This window comes from Crocodylus siamensis, chromosome 15 (assembly GCF_052110815.1).
Source record: "Crocodylus siamensis isolate JL-2025a chromosome 15, ASM5211081v1, whole genome shotgun sequence".
NCBI lineage: Eukaryota > Metazoa > Chordata > Crocodylia > Crocodylidae > Crocodylus > Crocodylus siamensis.
The window spans coordinates 29,461,888-29,485,940 of record NC_143409.1 but is presented as its reverse complement, the minus strand read 5'-3'; the positions used below and the strand labels follow the sequence as shown (position 1 = coordinate 29,485,940).

General features: G+C 41.7%; 1 protein-coding gene across 1 annotated transcript in view; it reads right to left on the bottom strand.

The window, feature by feature from the left end:
• Window positions 1-8,577: 8,577 nt before the first annotated feature.
• The window catches only part of TSPAN3 (tetraspanin 3), a 38,347-nt gene continuing 22,871 nt past the window's right edge, over window positions 8,578-24,053 (bottom strand). The window contains exons 4-7 of the mRNA XM_090028747.1: window positions 22,786-22,887; window positions 19,477-19,629; window positions 19,032-19,115; window positions 8,578-9,623 (exon numbers count right to left, since the gene is read on the bottom strand). Of these exons, the coding sequence (XP_089884873.1) occupies window positions 9,531-9,623; window positions 19,032-19,115; window positions 19,477-19,629; window positions 22,786-22,887 (432 nt within the window). The 3' untranslated portion in view covers window positions 8,578-9,530. The remainder of the gene's footprint in view (window positions 9,624-19,031; window positions 19,116-19,476; window positions 19,630-22,785; window positions 22,888-24,053) is intronic.

The window sequence follows — 24,053 nt, the reverse complement described above, 5'->3', positions numbered from 1 at the left end:
GCCACAAGATCCCCCCTCAGCCTTCTCTTTTGGAGGCTGAACAGGTTCAGGTCCCGTAGCCTGTCCTCATAGGGCCTGCCCTGCTGTCCCCTGATCATGCGAGTGGCCCTCCTCTGGACCCTCTCGACGCTGTCCACATCTCTCTTGAAGTGTGACGCCCAGAACTGGACGCAGTACTCCAGCTGCAGCCTGACCAGTGCTGCATAGAGGGGGAGGATCACCTCTTTGGACCTGCTTGAGATGCATCTGTAGATGCATAACAAGGTACGGTTGGCCTTCCTGACTGCCTCCCCACACTGCCCATGTTCATCTTGGAGTCAATTATGACTCCAAGATCCTTTTCCGCCTCCGTGCTGACAAGAGGGGAGTTCCCCAACCTGTAGGAATGGTGCCGGTTGTTCCTCCCCAGGAGCATCACTTTGTACTTGTCTGTGTTGAGTCCCATCCTATTCTCGTCCGCCCACCCTTGTAACCTGTCTACGTCTGATTGTAGCCTGATGCTTCCTTCTAGTGTGTTCACATCCCCCCACATCTTAGTGTCATCAGCAAATTTGAACAGGGTGCTTTTTACCCCCTCGTCCAAATCACTGATGATGTTGAACAGTGCAGGCCCGAGGACAGAGCCCTGCGGAACCCCACTGCCCACGTCCTTCTGGGTTGAGAAGGACCCATCCACTACCACCCTCTGGGTGCGGCCCTCCAGCCAGTTGACGACCCAATTGACTGTGTGGGTGTCGACACCGCAGCCCCCCAGTTTATTAATGAGAACAGGGTGAGAGACAGTGTCGAAACCCTTCCGGAAGTCCAGGAAGACTATGTCCCCTGCTACCCCTGCATCTAATGATCTGGTAATCTGATCGTAGAAGGCCACCAGGTTGGTCTGACAGGACCTGCCACTGATGAACCCATGTTGGTTGCCTCTAAGCATGCAGTCCTCTGCTGGCCCCTCCTGGATGTGTGCCAGCATAATTTTCTCAAACAGCTTGCCTAGGATCAAGGTAAGACTAACTGGCCCATAGTTTCCTGGGTCCTCCTTCCTCCCCTTTTTGAAGACGGGAACCACGTTGGCCCTCTTCCAGCCCTCTGGGACCACTCCAGAGCACCACGAGTGCTCATAAATCCGTGCCAGGGGTCCTGCAATGACCTTGGCCAATTCCTTTAGGACTCTAGGGTGGAGATTGTCCGGGCTGGCTGACTTGTCTTGTCTACCATGGAAAGTTATTTTGGGATATTCTTGTTATGGGATAAATCTAACTTATTCCAGATTAGTTTAGCCTGCTTCCAAATGAGGATCAATCTTGCTTCCAGATACTTTGAGATACACAGGCTTTAATGTGTTGGCCTAGCAACATCTTTAAGATCGACTCAAATTCTAATGGACACACATTTTTAATTAGAAAATCCCTTGGCAAGAATAGGAAGTTCAGCTAAACCCTCCCTTTCCCCTGGCCCTGAAAAATTTCAGGGTTTGACTAACACTGGTGAGACAGCAATCGTGTCTGGTGTGTGATTCTTTGACAAAGAATAACCTCAGGGGTTTAGGGACTGCACCCTGAATGGGAAATCAGAGGTCTATGCATGCCTCAGTCTGAGGGGGGAGTCAAACTCATGTCTCATGCCTGCTAGGAGAGTGCCCTAACAACCAAGCTAAAGCTGGTTTGGCCCACTCCCTGCCCCTCCTTCTGAATCTGTGCCCCTGTGTAGAAAGGAATGAAAGATTCAAACAGGCAAAAAGAGAAAATAGGCAAGGGAATAGGATTCTGAGAGCCCCAGTAATGATGGTATTCCTCAGGGAAGGAGGAAGAGGAGGAAAGCCCCCAGTTATGGTCCCTGCTTAAGTTTTGTATTGAGATAATGGAATAAAATGCATAAAGTGCATATTAACTGAACAATTCCTATTATAGTACATATGACAGGCTGCAAAAGGCACCCCCAGTTGTCTGTCACCTCAAAGATGGGGTGACCAGTTCTGCTTCAGGTAAAAATCTGGTCTGTTTCCAGACTGATGAAGGGAGAATTTATGTGAAATAAATGGAAACAATTCTTACCTTGCCTTTTGCTGGCCAATTAACTTATTTTCCTCCATTGCAAATGAAACCCCAGGTCCTCTAAGCTTCCTTCCTGGACGGGATTTCCCAGGTGGAGACGCTTGATTGCAGCAGGTACCTCATATCTTAAGTGAAAGCAGATGGAGAACAGAAAGACCTTCTCTCAGGAGCTGCCTAATTCAGGCCAGTTTGCAAAGATGAACACGACAGCTCAGCTCTTGCCCATTAGAATCGCTGATGCCAGCACAGACCTTCTTGGTAGTATGCACTTTCTTGATTTTATTTGCTTTGCTTTTCAGACAAAGAACATGGCTTGCCTAGCAGCCCAACCATTTGAAGTATCTCGAGTATAGTGCCCCTGGCCTCAGTGCTGACCAGCTCTACAGTACAAGTTTAAGATAGGCAAACAGTTCTGACTGGCGCTTCATGCAGTTTTTTGTCCACAGCTTTTCTGAAAGGTCACTATTAGCCTTTAGCCCAAGCTGGTGCTAACTATGAAGAGCAGAAAACAGGCAAGTTGTGAAAGCTTGAAAATCAGCTGTTGCTCCTAAACAGGTACTCTTTTCTCCCCCCACCCCCTTACTATCACGCAGAGCCAAGCTATTATTTATAGCACAAGGCAGCCAAGTCTCTTTAGAGGTGACATAGAACAGACTATCACTGAGCAAAAACTGCAAGTAGTGACAGGATAAGTTACTGTTGTTCTGTCAGTGCTGTGTACGACCATTTTAAATTCAAAGAGAAACTCTGCTCAGGTGCTTTAATGTTACAGCTGTGCTTCACTGAGCATGCTCAGGGTATTTTGAATGCATGACCAGAAAGGAAATGGGACTTTATTTCATGTTCCCTTTGCTGACTGGGGTGACTCTTGCTTGAAGGTGGACTGCTGAGTAGAAGAAACTGGACCCGGGCCCCTCTTTGCTTCCTGTAAAGCAAATAGCTGAAAGATGTAGATAGTACCTTTTCACAAGGGGATTTAAAGTAGAAAGGAGCTTGAGGATTTCTGAGAGAACAGAATAGGAAAGAAGAAGGGCTTTTAGTCAAGTTGTGAAAACTTTTTTTGCAAGCAAGGTTTTCATTCCAGTGACTAATTAATATGATGTATTATCTCATGCACAGAGCTCTATGGAATATTGAATGGACTCCCATTTGGATTGCAAGAATGTGGGTCTTTATTAGAGGAGTAGTCTGCTCAGTATGGCTGCCTGCATGCTCAGTTATTGGAAATGTTCTCTAAACATATTGAGCTTCCTGGTCCTCCTTCCCACAACTCCCCAAAAATCATCCCCACTACAGCTTGTTTTCAGAAAGAAAGGTGATGATGGCATAGATGATGAAAGCCTTTGTCACAGATTGGATACACTCACCCCTTCAGGTAGGATGTGAAAACAATAAGACTGTTTGTATTCACACTTTTTTTTATACACCATAAATAAAGAAGGGTACAACTGCATCATTACTATTATTACTATTAACAACAACTAACATTTAAGAGCTTCTTTAATTCAGAGGAACTTTTGCCACAAAGTTCAGTGACAGGCAAAGCAGGCCCAGGGTTTCTTTTAACCCTGAATGAGAGGACTGGTGGCATGTTGGTTCATTTCTTTTTGCTTCATTGTAGAGAACATATTATGTTCCTTCCATGCTCCTGTGGGTCAGGGATAAAGGCAAACTTCAAAGAAAGTCTGGCATATTTCCAACTGAGATTTTCTGCAAGCATAGAACTGGTTGTCATTTTAAGAAACCAGGAAAACCATTTTAATAAAAAGTAACTTCTCTGCAACTTGGGGCAAGTCATTTAACCTTAGTGTCACTATCCTTTTCCACATCACAGAAATTATACTTCTCACCCATGCGTGCAAAGTGCTTTGAGATCTCTGGTTGAAAAGCTTTTAGCCATTCATGGTATTATTGTTATTGTTCAATGCCAGGCTCAGTCTAAAACCAGCTTTTGGTGAAGGTTGGATCAATATTTGCAGTAGAAAAATCCAGACAAAAGGAGCACAATGTAATTTGTCCACATGAAGCTTTCACTTGTTTTGTAATGAGACTGGAGAGCTTATGGGAAGGATGTATACGAGATAAATTCACACATTCAGCACAGAGTCCATGAGGGAGTTTTGTACATTCTCTTCCTCTTTGCAGGGATGCAGATGTTCAACAGCTGCATCCAAGGAAGAATTGTTTGGAGGTTCCAAGCTGAAGCATTCAGTGTGGGAGCTTTCTTGGGAAAGTAGTGAACTTTAACCTCCCCAGGATAAGAATGTTAACATAAGTATGAATGAAAGAGGCTTCAATGCACTGACATGAGAAAAGCTCTGTCTTTAGAGAATGACTGCAAGGGCCCTGCTTGTTTCAGACCTCCTTGAGACATGAGTGACAGTGACTTTGTTCTACTAAATGGCAGTTAAAGGTTTTACTGCCCAACTAGGTCACTGCTCAATTCAGCAGCCAACACTAAGGAATTATGATGCACGTGTACGTTTCTGCAGACTGAGTAATGTGGCATTGTGGTAACTCCTTTTACTACAGCAAGGCAGCAGGGGCACCAAATTTGACCTTAGTGTAGTCTCTCCACTTTACTCATTTACTATTCTTGAGCTCCTGGATGAAGTATTAGTAACACCTTTCCTGGATGCTCATCTTCTCTCACCAAGACCTTAAGTATAGCAACAAACACGCTAAGAAGATTAGTGTGCTCTTACAGGGCATGCTGGCTCTGGACTGAGGCAACATTTCCCTCCCAGCTTTAAACAATAAAGCCATTACTGTTGGCAACTACATTCACTAAAGAAGGTTTCTCCTTTCTATGCTTATAGCAAAGCACCAGTTCAATTAACCTGATTGTCAGCAACTACATTCAAGATGCATCATGTTTTCTAGCAGATCATGTGGAAAATGTAAGCTTTGAAATAATGTTCTTAAGCCTTCCTACCATCATTCAAGAAAATGACCGAGGCTTCAGTCACACATACCAGGAAAATAGTGTTAAACAGGAGACAGCATTTTAGAGCAAATGAGTGCAACTCTCTGTGCAAGTAAGGGGGAAACATCTTAGCTTTTCATTCTGCACCAGGACAGCACAGGAACTAGGCTAGAGAGTATTCATTTTATGGAAGGCTCCAGTTACCCATTTTCTTGGTAAGATTTCACCTTGGAAGAATGGCTGCCCTGTAACAGAAAACACCACTGAAGAAGCAAAATAGTGATACGACTTCATAGGCCACAGCCCCTAAGAATCACTTTGCAGCTCTGCACTCATTTGCTTTTCACCACTATTTGGTTCTCACCCACCAATAACTGATTTTGCAGAACTGTATCTGGAAAAGGAATTTGGGTTGAGATGTTCTTTCTATCTCAAAGCCTTGACTTATACCTTCTTGCAGCTTTTAGTCCTGGTCACTATCATCCCAGGACAGCCAGATGCAGATGAAGGGGGCATGGAAAAAAAAAAGGAAGACAACTGAAAGTCTGAAATAGTGTACAAGATAGGGGCTTTTGGGGTTGGTTTCCCCCACCCCCCAAACACTTGAGCCTCATTTTTTCCAAGCAGTTTGATACACTGTAGGGAATGAAACCACTTATCCCCACTATTTCAGCTTTGTTAAAAAGACCTCAGATCCAGAAGAATACCACTAGCAAACTATGTTAGGTACAGAGGAATAAATTCAAGGAACTTTTTCTGCACTAGGTGAAGCACTGACAATACAAAGTTTGCATCATTTCATAGCTGTAATGAACACAACACTGAGGCCGATTAGGTCAAGGTCATTGCTCTTGCATTGGTGGATATGGTTAAAGTCTACATACATGCTGGTAGTACTACTAGCTTCCACCATCCTTTTCAGTCCTTAAGCCAGCCCCTGAAAGTACCACCAAGTTCAGCCAGAAAGCAGAGCAAATCCAAATCCAAGGCAGAACACTGCAGTGAAAATGAATGTAATGCTCACCAGCTAGCAATGGTATTAGTAATTTGTGTGCTAGATAGGAAGTGAAACAAGTCTGCAGGTATCCTGTAATCCATCAGCTGTACAGCTGCCTTAGGCAATGGACATGTACAGTTGCCATTTCATAGATCATTGCATGTGGTTCAAGTGGTTTTTAAGGTTAGGAAAGTTTTCCTTTGCACTAGTCTCTTCAGCTCCCAGCTCATTCTATTAGTATTTAAACATCCCCAGTGTACATAAAAAGGCTACCCCAAAGACCTGTCTATTTACCCAATAAGACCCAGTGGAAATGTGTAAGCTATGAGAGACTGCAGAGATCAGCACAGAGGATTAAATGAGATTAGTTTTAAAGAGGTATCTGAAAGAGATGTGCTTTTTGCAGGAAAAATTGCAAGCTATTATAGGTTGTGCCACAAAAAGAGATATGAATTCTTAAATTCTTTAAAGAGCCAGCTGACAATCTGCAAGCATTGCATTCATTCAAATAATATGCAGCTCACAAACTTTTTCCCAGATGGGACCCTGATCCAAAGCCCGTTTAAGTTAACAGAAAGACTTCTCCTAGAATTCAACGGGCTTTTGTAATCAGATAGAGTTTTCCGACTCCTGAACTAAGGCCACTTTACAGTTTCAGCCACAATAATATCAAAAGCACAGTGAGATCTTCCAAGATCTGAGGTACTAAACACTAGGGCTGTGCAAAGCTTTGGCCACCGATTCAATTTAGTGGAGATTCAGCCTGATTTGGTGGCCCAATCTCTGAATCTGAATAGAAGCAGGAGGCCCCCCCTTTAATTTCTCCAAAATCAAACTGGAACCCTCCAAATCGATTTGGAGAGATTTGGCCATAGACACAGCTTTAAATGTTTTTTCTAAATACCTCTAGATAGCAGGCACAGCTTGTGAATGCTGTGATGCTGGGGCCCATGGAGCATCCCTCAGGAGCATGGGGAGGGGTGGTATGGGGTGGGGAACAACTCCCCAGTGTACTTAGCAGCAAACCCAGAAGTACTTCCAGTCCTCTTCTGGGTTCTCCAGAGACCATGCTGCCCCCCTGCCCCCGGCTTAGTGACTAGTGCCTCATAGGTTGGGGGGAGACCCAGGGTCCCTCCTGCAGCTGAACAAGAGGGGAGCAAAGAAGCCACCCAGAACGCTCCCTGGCAGACCCAGAAGTGGACCAGGAGTACTTCCAGTCTGCTTCTGGGTTGCCGCAGAGCACATGCTCCTCCCCCCACCACACTCCTGTGGGATGCTTCATCTACCCCAGCACTGCAGCATTCATGAGCCACACCTGGTACCTCAAGATATGCTGAGAAACATTTAAAGCTGTGTTTATGTCCCAGTCACCGATTCTCCAAATCAGCATCAAATCTTTACATTCTATTTGGCCAAATCTGAATTGGGGACAGTGGGTTTAAGAACAGTTTTCTTAGTACAGAAATGATCTTACAGGCTTAGCTACACTACATTAGACCAGGCCATGGGGCACCATCATGTCAGACACACCCTGTTCTACTTCCTCTTTGTTACTTTTTTTTTTTTTTGGCATTCAGTACAGAGAACAGGAGCAAGCAAGGGTGACATTGTCTCCTTAGTATGGTCTGAGGCAGTGTAGATGTACCTTAAGACTATGGAGCCAAACCAAATACAATATCTGAGAATTCAGCTGAGAAGGTATTCTTCAGGATATAGCACCATCAGGCATTCTTTTACACAATCAATATTAAAGAGAAGTGGTTTGCTTGTCAACAATATTACCTGCATTATAACCATCTCAGGCAGCATTTAAAATAAAAGCTTTGATGCATTATATATCAGATATTTGATGAAATGCTCCGATTTCCCAGTATGTTTGTTTCTTTTACATCTTGCTCCAACACAAGTGATTTCTTCCTTCTCCTTTCCAACTCTTCTCTAACATTCCTTAGCAGGCCTGGTCGGGAAGCAGAACTGCTTCATGGACTTCAAAATATCTGTCAGTTTATTTGTCCACAACCAGAACCAGTTCCAAAGTTTAAGATCCAAAAACAGAAAATTTGAAGCTCGTGTTCAGAGATTGTCTGACTTCCTAAAATGTTTTTACAGATGTCTGGCAGCATAGTACCCAAACATTGTGATTATCTTTAGTTAATTTAAGAATAAAAGACTAAACACTGAAGAGTTTTGTTTTATAATATGATGCTTTCATTGCAAACCCTGGAACCACAAACACTATACAATTATCTGAACACATCTGATTTGCAGATAATCTTACATGTGCAGCTGTATTTAACTATAAATTGAGTCTTGCAGAAACCAAGTCTCTCCTGCAATGGAATTAGTGGACTCAGACTGAAGAGGTCCAACAAAAAGCACTAGTTGTGCATCAGATAAGGATTAACTCTATGGCTCCATTAATTTCAGTCCAGTTTATCCTTGCTCACCTTTTAAGACTTGCACAGATACCTCCTAGTTCTAGTGCTCGTCTTTGAACAGGTTAGCACAAAGTTCTAGTACAAACAAACATCAAGAAAGCATCTTAAATGGCCTAGCTTTTATCCAGAAAACAGTGCAGACTTCAGAAGACAGAACTGGACACAAACTTGAGATTTTTACATTGGAACTCTATTTACTTAGTTCTAGTACTATAGGACTGGATTGTCTAGAGTAGAAACCAATGTGTCAAAATGAACGTGTAATAAGCAAGTGGGTTGGGGGGGGGGGGAAGATGTACAGAGATTTTATTTAATCAGGTTTACTATTTACAGTTTAAATCACTTTCACATACTGTTTTGCTACTCTACATGGCTACATTATTTCCAAGCAAATTTAAAGATCTACAATGTAACAGTTCACTTCAACACAAAACAGCTGTTCATAGAAAAATGAAATAATTCAGTATAGAACAGTAGTGCATACATTATACTCCTGAAGAGCCAGCTTGTATTTTAAAACACTAACATTTGGAAGATTTGATCTTTTAAATTTAAAGATCAAAGTACACAGTCATGTGATTCTAAAATTATTTTGGTTAGTAGTCATATTTACATCTGGACTTCACCTAGGCATTTCAAAACAACACTGGTGAGGGGCAAGAATTAATATAATGTCAAATACAGCTGGCTTCCTTTGTACAACTTTGGCCAAAAAGGTTCCACGGAGTAAAGATTTAAAGGATTCGCTCTCTCTCTATGCAAGAAACAGTCAGTTAATGCTTAGAAGTAATCTACCAAATTAGGTACACGTCTTAACTTTCATGTCAACCAAATTACACTCAACTTGCAAATGGTTCTGAAAGTAGAATGTTTACTAGTATACTAAAACATATTTAGATACATGAATAGCTGGCTAAAATAGTGAAACTCACAGGTAAGTATATGGGTGTGTGGAAAGCCAAGTTGCTTTGCCCATCACCAGTGTACATTACAGCTGTCCTTATTTGTGCAAGGTGTGCTTTAGCTAAGTCTACATAGACAGGAAAGCTACTGCAGTAGACCTGGCCCATTCACCTTCCAAAGAAATAAGTGAGATTCAAGCTTAGGTTTTGCATAATTTTCTATGCGTAGGTTCCTCCAGTGATAAGAAGTTCATAAGCAGGGTCCCGACTCCTTCTACACAGCACTACGCAGGCACACAGCATGCCCAGCAGCTACAGGAAAGAAGAAGAAAAAAAACTGAGTACACAAGACACTCACAAGAGATTTGGTTTCTGTAAGTAAGTGAAGAATAGCTGAAATAAGTGATAAAATAAATATGCAAAATACTGAAATGATGTATTTTAAATATTTAATTGCTATCAATGAAAGGCTAACAGTTCATAGAGGAAAGCAGAATAATACGTGATGACTGTGTTACCGTAATCCAGAATGTACAAACTGCACAACAGTTTAATAACCACAACCTGACTTGAATATAAAGAAAGGCAAACCCTAGTTGAGAATGGACTTTCCAACAAGTGTGCCATGTTTGTAGAAAGCAGTCTTCACTTCAGATTCTCTTAGAGTACCATACACCAACATTTGCAGCAAAAAGGGCCACTGGCAGTATACCAGGATTGGGGGGGGGGCTGCATCTATTTGGCATACAAATTTATATAGGCTTCTCATCAGAGATGGATGTTGTTACAGCTGTAAGTGCTTCACAAAAGCAATTATTTGGTTGGAGGAAGCAGCACATAATAAAATTGGATCTGCTTTGAAACACCATTCAGTACCTAGCTTTTTACTTTTCATGATGCTTGATGAAAAGTCTGACAGTTATCTTTTATTTATTCAGATGCATAAAAGGAAGTCTTTCCATTAATGTAACTATCTAAAGAGGGTCACAGGCAGAGCAAGATTCATCCTAAGACGTAGACTGCAACAGAAACAGTGAAAGTGAATCAAGCTGAGCTGAAATTTGTTTGTTATTCAAGGTAAGATTTTTCCAGTGATAACCCTTCTAAGTGCAGTGCCCTCAGTAAAAATGCTGTCTTGTGAAAGATGCAGAACTGTCAATAGCTGGTCCATGATTATGGGACTTCTTGAGGAAGACAGTGTCTTCATACGTGAATATAAGAAGGTAGCAAGGTTTAGACACCTCTCTCATTGCCCCCTTTTCTATGAAAAATAAGCACTAAGCCAGATAAATTGTATAACAGAATGAAAATACCCTTGTTCGGTGAAACACCCACGCTGCTTTTTTGTAGGGAAATTATGAAGTGTTGTATATTTAACCAGAATCATCTCCTCACTTCAAACACCTTCAACCAAACACTAACTCAGGCAAAAGCAGATGTTAGATTTCTATGACAAACAGACCACACCTTCAGAATTTTTGTCTTTCTTATTTTGTTCCGTTACTGGATAGTCATTAAAATAAACCATAAGGATTCCTGAATGGAGTATCATTGAAAACTAACCCATCATTATATTACACTCTAACCAAAACTTCAAATATGAAGTATAATGCCATGGATACAGGATGTAGCCGTGTTGCTCTGCAGGCAAAAGTAAATCAGAACCATTGGGGAGGCGATATCTTGTATTAGACAAACTAGATGGTTGCAAAAAATTCTTTTTTTTGTAACTATACAGTTGGTCTAACAAATAATAAAAAGAGATCACCTCCCCAAGAGCTCTGATTAAGGATAGTGCCAGGAATTCTGTATTTACAACTAGTATTCACATAATAGGCAACTTCCACCTTTTCTGTCCAAAAATAGTAAAGTTATTATTCCAGACCTGACTGACCCAAGAATCCATACCTGCCAGATTATACATACAAAGCTCACTCATTTAATTGTATAAACTAGGGGTGCTCAACCCCAGCCCACAGAACCATGGCAACTGGCCTGTGCGGCTCCCCAGAGGTCTGGAAATTTGGCAGAGGGAACAGTAGCAATCAATCCTGCTCCCCCCACCTCCCACCTCACTGCCAAGAGACCAAGCCCCACACTCCCTCCCCATGCCTGGCCCAGCATGCCAAATGGGAACCACTAGCTGCATCTGGCCCATGGACAAATCAGGAACTACCCATCTGGTCCACCGGGTAAAGTATAGCACCACTGTTATAAGCTCTTAGAATATTAGCTGCCTAAATAAAATGCAATTGTGTCCACAAATTTCAGGCATTTTTGTATTTTGAGGACTTCCTCTAAACACAGTTCATATTCTGAAGCTTAACACTGAAATTCTTAGCATGCATGAAAATATAGGCCTGTTTACACAAGATGGTATTTAGCATTTAAGATGAATGAAATTTTATCATCCACAAAAAAAGTTAACTAAAAGACATATCTGCACCTCTAAAAAGAGGAAAGAGTCTTAAAGAAAAATTACATCTATTGTCCACAATTAGACATATATATTTTTAGCTGGTCCACTGTGACTGTAGCTATACCAAGTCTTTTTTGTAACATAGAACTAAGTTTTGTTAAAATCTGTTAGTTGATATAGAAAGCAACCTGATCTAAATTTCATACAAGCTCAATTTATTAATATTCAACACAAGTGTGGAAAGTAGAACTTTCTTAGAAATACTATGGAAAAAGTTTATGCCTTTCATGATGCCCTGGTCAACTAAGGCTCTTTTTAAGAATCAGATCTAAAAATACATGACACATTTAAAATTTGACTCCTGTTATTAGGTGATCCTTATTTCACCTTGCTTAACTGATAAGATTACACTTTCTTAAAATAAGGTGACCCCTCAAATTTATGGAAGACAGATCTACATTGCCAATAGTGACAAGATGTTTGAATTATACCAGTTTGGGGGGGGGGGGGGGGGGGGAGAAGAGAGATAGAGTGAGTGTGACCCTAAATTTTCCTTGAAACTCCATGTCAACAACAAATTATGAATTCCCCCTCTCAAAAGAGAAGTTTGAAATGGGGTTGATTCAGAAATTAGCTGGTAAACAATTATGGTTATAGTATCAAACTCCTCAAATAGAATATTTACAAAACAAAAGCTGGGGTTTTTTTCCTTGGTGCCATTAATAGTTCTGCTCAAACTTTCAATCTTTAACAACAGCAACAAACTTTATTTTGTCAGGCCTCTAATAAAATTATGCCAAGCCTGATGGACAATGCTTCTAGAAGAACCAGAAGGCAGTGAAGGTATTTTACTGATGCTTTAAAGAAACATTAAACCCTTTTATATGATTACTTAAGTAACCTTTCTGCATCGCTTTGTACTTAAGTTTACCTGAAAGTCTCAAACTCCTGGCAACTCAGTCAAATGAGTGATCTTATTAAGGCCAAAGATTAAACAGTGAACAAAACTGAATGGGTTTTCCTTATTTCACATGAATTTTTTTTTTTTTTTTTTTAAAAACAACACACTACTATTAAAGAGGCAAAAATTTCCAAAATAGGAACAGATTTGTAAACTTCAGTCTCCCTACCAATTCATTAAAGCAGGAGTTCCCAAACTGGTATGTGTATGCAAGACATTTCTGGGGGGAGGGTACATGGAAGAAACTGTGTAATGGCATAATAATAATAATAACAATAATAATGGCCGAGAGCCATGGGGCTTTTTAGCCTGCAAAAGCGCAGGCTCGGGGGTGACCTGATGGCCACCAATAAGTTTATCAGGGGTGTTCCCCCAGATACTGGTGGTCATTTGTTCACCAGAGTGCTCCAAGGGATGAGAAGGTTCAACGGTTATAAACTACTGCAAGACCAGTTTCAGGCTGGACACAAGGAAGAATCTCTTTACAGTCCAAGCCCTGAAGGTCTGGAACAGCCTGCCATCAGAGGTGGTTCAAGCACCTATACTGAACACCTTCAAGAGCAAATTGGATGCTTATCTTGCTGGGATCCTATGACCCCAGCTGACTTCCTGCCTTTTGGGCGGCAGGCTGAACTCGATCTTCAGGAGGTCCCTTCCAGCCCTAATGTCTATGGAAAAAAAAGGCATTTAAGGGCTTACAATATAAAACATGCTGGTATGTGTATGCAGGCAGCTGGTAAATCTGGAAGGGGTACACAATAAGAAAGCTTAGGAACTGCTGCATTAAAGGCATTTACTTTTTCTTGGCAGCTACTAGCACAATACATATTAACTAAACGCACACCTTTTCAGGGAGGGTAATCAAAAGGTTAATAAATTTCTATAAAGAAATTTGAATTTGGAGAACTTTCAGAGATTGAGCTCAAAAGTTAACCCTGCTAATATATTATATGAAAACTCCAATTGTGTTCTCTTATTGAAGCTTAAAACACAAAGTTGACACTATGTATGCTGGCAGAAAATTTTTCTGCAATTTGCTCCCAGTTTCTTACCCCCAGCCTTAGAGGGCTGCGGTGGTGCAGGCAGTAAAGGCACCCCAGAGGTTGCAATTTCCACTCCACATCAGAAATGCCCAAGGCGCAGCCCTCCAACTAATGTGCAAATCCTGCTAGCTACCTTGTGTCTCAAGGACATGAAGGAAAGGACCCTCCCTCCTCCCCAGTCTTTAAAGGAGTCATGAAATGGTAAAATGAAAGCATCTAATTTAAACTGTCCCTAAAATTAGACACGTCCTTCAATGACAATTATATAACAAGACTATGCGAGATGACAGTGATATACAATGAGGTCTCAAGGAGTATGTCCAGGAAAAAAAAAAAAAAAAAAAAAAAAAACTGTAATAAAACTTTCCTTTGTCTTCTTAAGGGACTCAGCACACAATCAGCTTCTCTAGTCTGATGAATCTAGATACCTCAGCCATTGAAAGCTCAGTGTCAAAAATCCTGTTTCCTAGTAGGAAGGACAATTTCTAACAGGGTGCTAAATGAGACATTTTAAAATAAATCAAAAGCTGAATTCGCTAGAAGTAGGAGCACCATGGGTAACAATCCCAATGTAGAGTTATTGTAAGCAAAGTTGCAAAAAGTATTCTTACTGTATATTACCCAAACACAATTAAATCATAGTAAGATCTGTGCGCACAAAAAGAATGCAAAAAAATTTTTTTATGGGGAGCAGAGGTGGCTTCCGAGTGCTCTAACTTGCATTTCTAGGTCAGAGAAGGTGACCTAGACTTGAAGGTGACTAATCAAAACCTTGGACTGGATTTAAGTCTTGAAATGTACAGCACATCCTGACACTATGCTTAGCTTTCCTTTCATCTAAGTCACCATCATGTTACATGCTACAGCTTTAGAGACCATTTTAAAGACTCGGTCACAAAGTTTGGTTAGTTAAAAAGCACGCTTCTCAATGACAGATAAAAGCTAAAGTTTGAATAAAAATAAATTAGTTGAAATGAATGTTTTAAAATATTTGTGCATTTAACAAACATGATCAATTTGTACAACTCAGTAAGCCTGACAGGTAGTGATCAGTGCTATTACAAAAGTCATCTTAAAAATAAAAACTGTTTACTGAATACCATATCTTTTTAGTTGTGCCAAATCATTTTATTAATGGCTGTTGCAGTTTGCTTGAAATGTTTTCCTATACAGTTAAAACGTGTTAAACATCTTGGTGCAGGCAGAAAACTTCCCTCCTGTTTCTTTATTTTTTGGCAAACAAAGTTCACATAGAATCCATATTACATCTGCAGTAAAGTCTCTTTCAATAAAGTCATTACTGTCATGGGGAAAACAAAGTAAGTGCCACTCAGTCTACAGAAGCTACCTAATGAATAGGCTTGCTTAGAATTAACAAACCATGGAGTGTGAGAGGACACCAAGAGATATACATTTTGCTGACAGGAGGAGTAGCAGGAGTTCTGGCCCCATGTTGAGGAGCTAGGTTTATTAAAAAAAAGTGTTGCAAACTATCATTGTTGGGGAACCTTTTCACCACTCTGCACCAAATTGCAAAATGAGGACTACAACCTTTGCTTGAAAAGCTAGCATATTTAGTATCATAATAGCCATTTTTCCACTCTATTTCAAACCAAGACGAGGAGGAACACATCTGGTTGTGATAAATAAACCGATTTAAAACTCATTCAATTTAAAATTCACACACTCATCAAGAAGAGGTTATAGTGCTGCAAATCTTGAAAATAAGATGTTTTTACTAGAGGTGCACCAATACATCAGTCCCATATGGGATCAGCAGGATCAGTATTGATAAGGAAAAATTGACAGTATCAGCAACTGGTGTTTTTTGGCCCATGCGGCAGAAAGTGTGGCCAATAAAGTGCCCTAGGCATGTGCACAACTGCAGTATAACACGCAGGCAGCCAAGAGCTCAGCCTGGCAGCGTGGAAAGTAGCCAGGTCCAGCTGGTAAGGCTGTTGTAAGGGAAGGTGCATGGGAAACAGATTGAGGCCACAGTGGTGACGGAGGGAGTGGGGCAGGGCACAGGACAGAGTTGCAAGCAACTTGTTGTGGGGGTGGAAGCTCCTGCCACTGCATGCACCCCAGAAGGGCACTGGAGGGGGGGGTGGAGAAAAAAAGTGTGCCCATGGATCTGAGTGTGGGGCAAAGGCTACACTCGGGGCAAGCGATGATAATGCTGGGGAGGGGACTACAGGGAAGTTTGGGGTGGCTGCAGCCCCATCGTAGGTCCCCTCTCAGTGCTGCTGCCCACCCCATGTACAGCCTCAGCCCAGCCTCCTGCTGGGAAGAGCTCAGTGCTGCCCCAGCCCGCAGCAAAAGCCCGCCCTCATCTTGCATGCAGATCCAGGCACATAGTTCCCACCGCTGCAAGCACCCCAGGATTGTACCACCCCACCATGCCCTCCAGATGATCAACTCACAGCTCCGTCCCACAGTTTGGCATTGCTGCTGTTTGGCATTGAAAGCATTACAGAGGCCAAACCATTTTGCTCTACATAGATTTCTGAATATTAGCACATATAAGCATAAGTTTCTATTAAGACTGTTATCTTTAAGCCTGTTATTAGTGGCTGTTATGTTCCTCTATAAGAAGCCAGCATGGAATTCAACAATTTTCATCGTGTTAGGTTAGGGGTTCCCAAACTGTGGTATGCATATCAAGGAGAAATTGTGTAATAGCAGATTTAATTATCATTATGATAATCATTGGCATTTAAGGGGTTACAATATAAAGTGTATACTGGTAGGGGTACAGGGGTATCTCGTAAACCTGGAAGGAGGTATATGCAATAAGAAAAAGTTTGGGAACCCCTGTGTTAAGTAAATATTCAGGAGGTCTTTATGATAAACAGAACACTGAATTATTTCTAAGCACTGAAAGAAAGGTCACCATCACAAACTTTGTTCCAATACTCCTACCCATACGTTAAATATTTACAGTATGAAAGAATTCTGATAGAACTTCTTCTATCTTTAGGCTCTCATAGTATAGCATTAACAATTTTACAGAAAAAGGTAATGCCAAGCAAACACCACAAGAACACTTAATTTTTAAGATTTCCAGATATTGACAGTTTATACACAGAATGAAGTAGTTCTCTATGGAAACTTCACGTTAACTACACTGATCAGAACAAGTACAACGCCAAGAACAGATTTCTCAAACACCAAACACAAAAAATGCATTATTCTGCAGACAGGAGCTCCAAACATTCTTTCAGAAAAGGACAATGTTAACTTTGATTTTTTGGTCAATCCAATTTAGTGCAAGGGAGCCATATAGGCCACATCCAGATAACTGCGGCTGTGCTAGCATTGAGCATTTTTACCATCCCTGGATGCATTTTTATAGAGAATCTTTTGCAAAAATGCACCTTTAGACTAATTTCACCAAAAAGCTCAAATTTACAACAAACCTTTTAATGTATTATGTCTTCAGAAAAGCCAAAACACACTGTAGTAGTTAAAACTCTCTCACATTAAACAGGCAGAAGATAACTTAGACATTTACTCTTAAAAGAAAATCCCAAGCCTGAAAGCTACATTTTTCATTGGTGACTAATGCCACATTTAAAAAAAAAAAAAAAAAGACAGCTGATTAAATCTCACTGCACTAATAAAAAGTATTGGCTACTCAAGCTGATGAACAGAGATCCAGAACTTCAGATACACAGACATCTGACAGTAGATGTTAACGTATTTTTAAAGTCTAACTGCATACCAAGATGTATTTTCAACTTTCCTTCTTAGAATGGCCCCCCTTCCCTTCCCTAGGCCTTGATCCCCAAAATTCACCATAGCCCCCCTCCCACTTACCCTGCCCAAAGTGCAGCCCCTCCACCAGGAAGAGGCTGGCACAGGCCCCAGCCCAGAGCTCATAGCAGGCAGCCCACCCTTGCCCCACACACAAATCTGGGGGGAGGGCACATGCCTCTCCCAGGCATGCATACAGCAGCTGGGAGTTGTTGCCCCTCCCCCACTTCCCAGATAAGCCACCTACAGCTCCAGCCCCCACCACCCCAGGCTTACCAGGCAGACACTGCTCTTTAAGCTTCCAGGCTGCATTTCTGACCATGCATTTGCTGCAGCTGCACACAGCATTTATCAGTGACATTACTGGCCACATCAGCCTTTTTTGGCCAATCACTGGTAAGGTCAATTTTCCTTTTATCAATGCCAATACTACATGGACCAATGTACTGGTGCATCTCTACTTTTGATTGATCACAGTCATCTTTTGTGGACACCTTAGGCAGTCTATAGTATCATAGTACTTACGGTCAGAAGGGACCTAAACAGATCATCAGGTCTGACCGCCTGCCCCAGGCTCTCAGATCTTAGGCTCCCATAGTACAGCATTACCTTTTTCTGTAAAAAAAGTCTGTGGCCCTTCAAGAGTCTGTGGACCACAGGTTGAAAGCCACTTGTCTAACTCAATCTCAACTGCATTAGGAGGTTCAATGAAAGATACTGCCCCAAGAAATACCCGTGTCAATTTCTGGACTATCACAGCTACATCACTATTACCTTAAGTTTTTATATTCACAGTAGGTATTGCAATATTGTTACTCATTGAGGTATAAGTTATATGTAGAAGAACATACCATGCATATGCAGCATTTTAAATGTGTTTGTTACAACACACTAATTAAAATTCAGTCACTATCTGCCATGTTTGAGCTAGGGCATACATAACTTTTAATACAGAATACTTTCAGAGGAAGTTTCCTCAGGCTACAGTTTCACTTTCCCCACTAGACCAAATTAGCAGGATTAGGTTACAAAGCAAAGAGCACTTCCATACTGACAGGATAAGCTGTCAAAAAATTCTTTAGGGTTGTTGGTTGTAGTCATATCGGACCAAGGACATAGGCAGACAAGATTCTTTGCGTAAATGTGATATCTTACTAGACCAACTAAATAGTTGTAAAAAATTGTTCTTAGCAAGTTTTCAGGCACAAACACCTTTCTTCAGGTACAGGAAAAAAAATTCTGACACTCTCAGTAATGACAAAAACAAGACTTCCCTACAGCAGCACCAAGGAATGACTCCTGTTTATTTAAAAGGAATAGTAATGTTAATTAAATGGACTATGCAAGTAAGAGTGAAACAGAGAATGTTAAAGGGTCATTAACATGTTTAAATTAGCCTGTTAAAATATTTAGATTGAAAAGTTTACTGAATTGTAAGTCAGAATAAAACTGAAATCGCTAATGACTGAACTTCAAGTTTCCATAATCAAGTATAGCTTAATCTATGTGAAATAAGTAGCTAAAGAATCTTTTGGTCTCACCTGAATGGTAGCAAATGCCAGTGCTGCCCAGATAACATACATCATTATCTCCTGTAGCTTCTTTACAACCAGAGCCTCACAACCCTGAAACAAGAAACCCATACTTTTTAAGAAGGGCTCAAACCAGAAAGTATTGTGTAGGCTCTCTACATAGAGCTTAGCGAGCTATTAAGCAAAAATAAAAAACAAATTGCCTTCAAAGAGCTGGATAGTTGAACCAAGCACAAAGTTACAGTTCTAAACCAGAATAATTAGAAATATGAAGCTGATATTTAGAAAGGGAAAGCTAAAAAAAGGAAAAAAGTGCAATCTTATAAAAAACCCAGATCAATTACATAATACGTAAAAAAATACACAAGACTGTTTGGGCCACAAAAAGGAATTCATTGAATGTGATAATCAAGTGAGATGCTGAAAAAATGACAACTTCACAGATCTGTCTTACCTCAGAATAAAGGTCCATTGGGTGGGTCAAGCTACCAGTACAGTTGCTGATAGTTGCTTTGCAACAGCTCAGTGGTACACTGTTATTTTTAGTTTCTTTGAACCAGACAGTATTTTCCCAGTCTGACGAGTTGCGGATCCCACAGCAGCGCAGCTGAATGAGGTGGGAGGAGGGTGGGGGGAAAAAAAAAAGGACAGGTAAAAAGCCACCAGGTCTCTCACAACCTACCCTACCGCCCCCCAGCAACACCAACCTCAACTCCTTAAATCAAGACATACTTTAAAATAAGCAGCATCTCTTATTAGAGACATTATCACAATTGTTCTCTTCAACTCAGTCAAAATATTTTTTCCAAATTGAGTGCAAACTGACTCTCTATTTTTATCCCAGGATAAATCATTTAATCAAGACAAAGTACAAATGTACAGACATCTTTATCATATATCCCAGGACAATGGACAAAGCATTCCATATAAGAGATACTAGCAGTTTATCCCAAAAATACTGTACAGTTGGATTGATTGTTGAATCAGTGGCAGAAAAGCAGGACTGAGTTCAGGCACTCCCTGAATTTGGACTGGATATTTTTGTTCTGGGACAAACAGAACCACAACTTAGCAAGGAACCATTGCAATTTATACTGCTAGTTCATGATTGGTATGAACTGTAACCCAAAACAATTTTATGACATACAGCCTAGCAGCTGACTATGAAACACTTGCATCAAGATCTGAATTTACTGTTAGAATCCCTGTGCAAGGAGGCAACCACTGTAATATAAAATTAATTTTTGAAACCAGGTGTCAGTCAATACTAGACAGTTATGGAAGGGTGCCTCAAGTCCAGTGAGAGATGTCTCAAGTTCAAAAAAGGTTGAGAAACTTTGTGTTCTCAACTAATGGTATGTGCACCAGTTCTTATAGTTGATGGACATGTCTTTGAAACATGAACCAAATGTAATAACTGCTGCAACACTGTCTGGCTGGCCTGTTCTTCCAAAAATAACGTGTCTTAATCTTGACAGTAGTCTGCAGGGATGTTACCAACAGTCCAGCTACATCCGTGGGTTATTAAAGTTACCTTTTCTAAACGTGCTGTCATATCAACCCATCATTTTAAGAGAGAAAATTAATAAGAGCCTCTTGCACAAGCAGTACCACTGGCCTTCACACACAGATTAAAGTTCTAATACATAGACCAGGCTGTTAGCTAATCTTTCATGTAATAAAGAAAACTAGAATTCCCTGATCTTTTAATCAAATCTGATGGGATTTTTGTTCCTAGAAATCCTCTTGCTCAGCAATTCTCAATCTTTGGGTCACAAGAATATACAAAAGGGTTTCAAACATTTTAAAAATGGATTCTCCTTTAAAAGGAGAAAGAAATGAGAAGCCATAAGCCTTCCCTTGGAGGCCGGCAGAGTTCCAGCCTGCAGGGGCTGGTTAGATCCTCCCCATACCCAACACACTGGTAGACTGGAGGCAAGGGCAGCGTGTTAGAAGTGAGGGGAATGGGGTCAGGACTAGCCATTGATGTTTACAAGTGGGGCCTGGTGCAAAAAAGGTTGAGAACCACTGCTCTAGCTCACAGTACAAGGCTTTGGTCTAAGTCAATAACACCTCCCAGCAATCACAACCTCATTTCCATAGCCAAGTTAAATAGCTGCACACATAAAAGTGCTTTCCAGTCTACTCTGTTTCATATGCAGTTTTCCTTTGTAACTTGTTTTAAGCAGTTATAAAGACAGTCATGTGGCAGCCTAGGTCTTTAGTATTAAAAATGTAATTGTCCAGATTCCTCAGTTTTAGCCATGATATACGGATAAGTAATTTTCAAATATTGTCATAGGTGTCAGGTGGACAGAATTGAGAGAATTATTCTGGCACATGTCCACGAGGGGCCAGCAGGGGAGATGATGCTTAGGGGCAACCAACACAGGTTCATTAGTGGCAGGTCCTGTCAGACCAACCTGGTGGCCTTCTATGACCAGGTCACCAAATCAATAGATGCAGGGGTAGCAGTGGACATAGTCTTCCTAGACTTTCAGAAGGCCTTCAACACTGTATCTCACCCCGTTCTCATTAAGAAACTGGGGGACTGTGGTGTGAACATGTACACAGTCAACTGGGTCGCCAACTGGCTGGAGGGCTGCATCCAGAGATTGGTGATGGATACATCATTTTCAGCCTGGAGGGTTGTGGGCAGCGGGGTCCCCCAGGGCTCGGTCCTCGGGCCTGCACTGCTCGACATCTTCATCAGTGACTTGGACAAGGGGGTAAATAGCACCCTGTTCAAATTTGCTGACGACACTAAGGTATTTGTGTGTGTGGGGCGGGGGGGAAGAATGTGGGCATATTAGAAGGAAGGGATAGGCTACAATTGGACCTAGACAGGTTACAGGGGTGGGTGGACGAGACTAGGATGGGATTCAACACTGACAAGTGCAAGGTGATGCACCTGGGGAGGAAGAACCAGCATCATACCTACAGGCTGGGGAACTCCCTTCTCATCAGTGCAGAGGCAGAAAAGGATCTTGGAGTCATTTGGTTTGCCAAGATGAATATGGGCAGGTAGTGTGGAGATGCAGTCAGGAAGACCAACTGCACCTTGTCATACATCCATAGATGCATCTCAAGCAGGTCCAGGGAGGTGATCCTCCCCCTCTATGCAGCATTGGTCAGGCCACAGCTGGAGTACTGTGTCCAGTTCTGGGCGCCGTACTTCAAAAGGGGATGTGGACAACATGGAGAGGATCCAGAGGAGGGCCACTCGCATGATCAGGGGGCAGCAGGGCAGGCCCTATGAGGACAGGCTATGAGACCTGAACCTATTTAGACTCCACAAGGGAAGGCTGAGGGGGGGTTCTAGTGGCCTGTCACAAACGAGTCAGAGGGGACCAGCAGGCATTGGGGGAGTCCCCATTTCCCTGAGCACTACCAGGAATGACTAGAAATAACGGTCACAAGCTGGCAGAGGGTAGATTCAGATTAGACACCAGGAGGCGCTACTTCACTGTCAGGGCAGCTAGGATCTGGAACCAGCTTCCAAGCGAAGTGGTGCTGGCTCCTACCCTGGGGGTCTTTAAGAGGAGGCTTGACAATCACCTTGCTGGGGTTGTTTGACCCCAGTACTCTTTTGTGCCATGGCAGGGCGTTGGACTCGATCTGCTGAGGTCCCTTCCGACCCTACTAACTATGAAACTATGAATACAAAAAGAAAAGCAACACAGCAGGTATTGCTTTGTTAGGGCTGCTTTGTACAATGCCAAGAAATAGTTACAATACAACATTTCCTTATGTTGGTTCTCACCTGTCTCTGTACATAATCAATAGCACGGCTGGCTGCATCAGGGTTTGTCCCATTGTATGCATTGTACACTTTCCGAATGCTGTGATCAACTTCATCCTCCACCTACAAAACACACACACAAATGGATTATCTAGCTATTAGCCCAAGCACTAAAGATCTGGGCAACCCAGTAACTTCCTTTTTTGGCTATAACACATTTAGTAAGCTAGGCAATCCCCTTTTAGTTCAGTCTTAATTATTCTCTTTTACAGATTAAAGTGTACTGAGGGATAAAGGTTTCTCAGAATTCTGACTGGTTTCTTTTGCACAAATACCATGACACTTAATTCACTATTATTAATGGTTAAGAACTATAATTTAAAAAAAAACAAACACCAAAAACCGTTTCTTAACAGGACATGAGGTTAAACAGCTCTCTTACAAAGGATCCAGGAGGTTAAACAGCATCAGTGCTGCTATTCCACATAATAAATTTACATTTACGAGGTGTCCATCACTGCTTTTATTATCAAAGTTGTGGCAACCACAATTTACAATTCATATTTAAATTTGAAACGATTTCCTTTAAGAGCATGGATTCAACAAGGACAAGTGCAAAGTCCTGTGCATAGGACAGAACACTCCCTTGCACTAGTACAGGCTGAGGACTGATTGGCTAAGCAGCAGCTCTGTAGAAAAAGGACCTAGGGATTAAAAGTGGACAAACTAAATACAGGTTTCCCTCACTTCATGCAGGTTCTGTACGTGTGAATTCGCTCTTATGCCACGACCCCTTTTTGGGCCAAAAATTTGTTATATGCGAGGTAAATTTACTCTTAGGGGATCAGTGCGGTAGAAGCCCAGTCAGATGCCTTGCAAAGTACATCGCAGGAGTGATGTGCATCAAAATAGTCTCCTGTGTGGACCCATGCTCCTTGCTCATTGCCCGTGACGTGTTTCTGTAGTTACCATCCCCGTTAAGATAATGTGCTTGTGTGCTCTTGGCAAGTACCAAAACTGTCTTGGGAAAAGTGATAGAAACCAGCTTGGGGGTCAGTACAGTCAAGGTCTTGGAACGTATCTCTATTTGTTACATGGTAAAGCAGGTTCCCTTTATGCGAATTTAAGTTATGTGCGGTTTTCCAGGAACACATGTACAGCATAAAGCAAGGGAAACCTGTATGAGCCAAAAGCATGCCCTTGTTGTTAACCTTCTTCACAGCACTGGGCTGTATTAGTAGGACTGCTGCCGGTTATAGGGCCGGCTTTGTACACTCCTTCCATTTGGA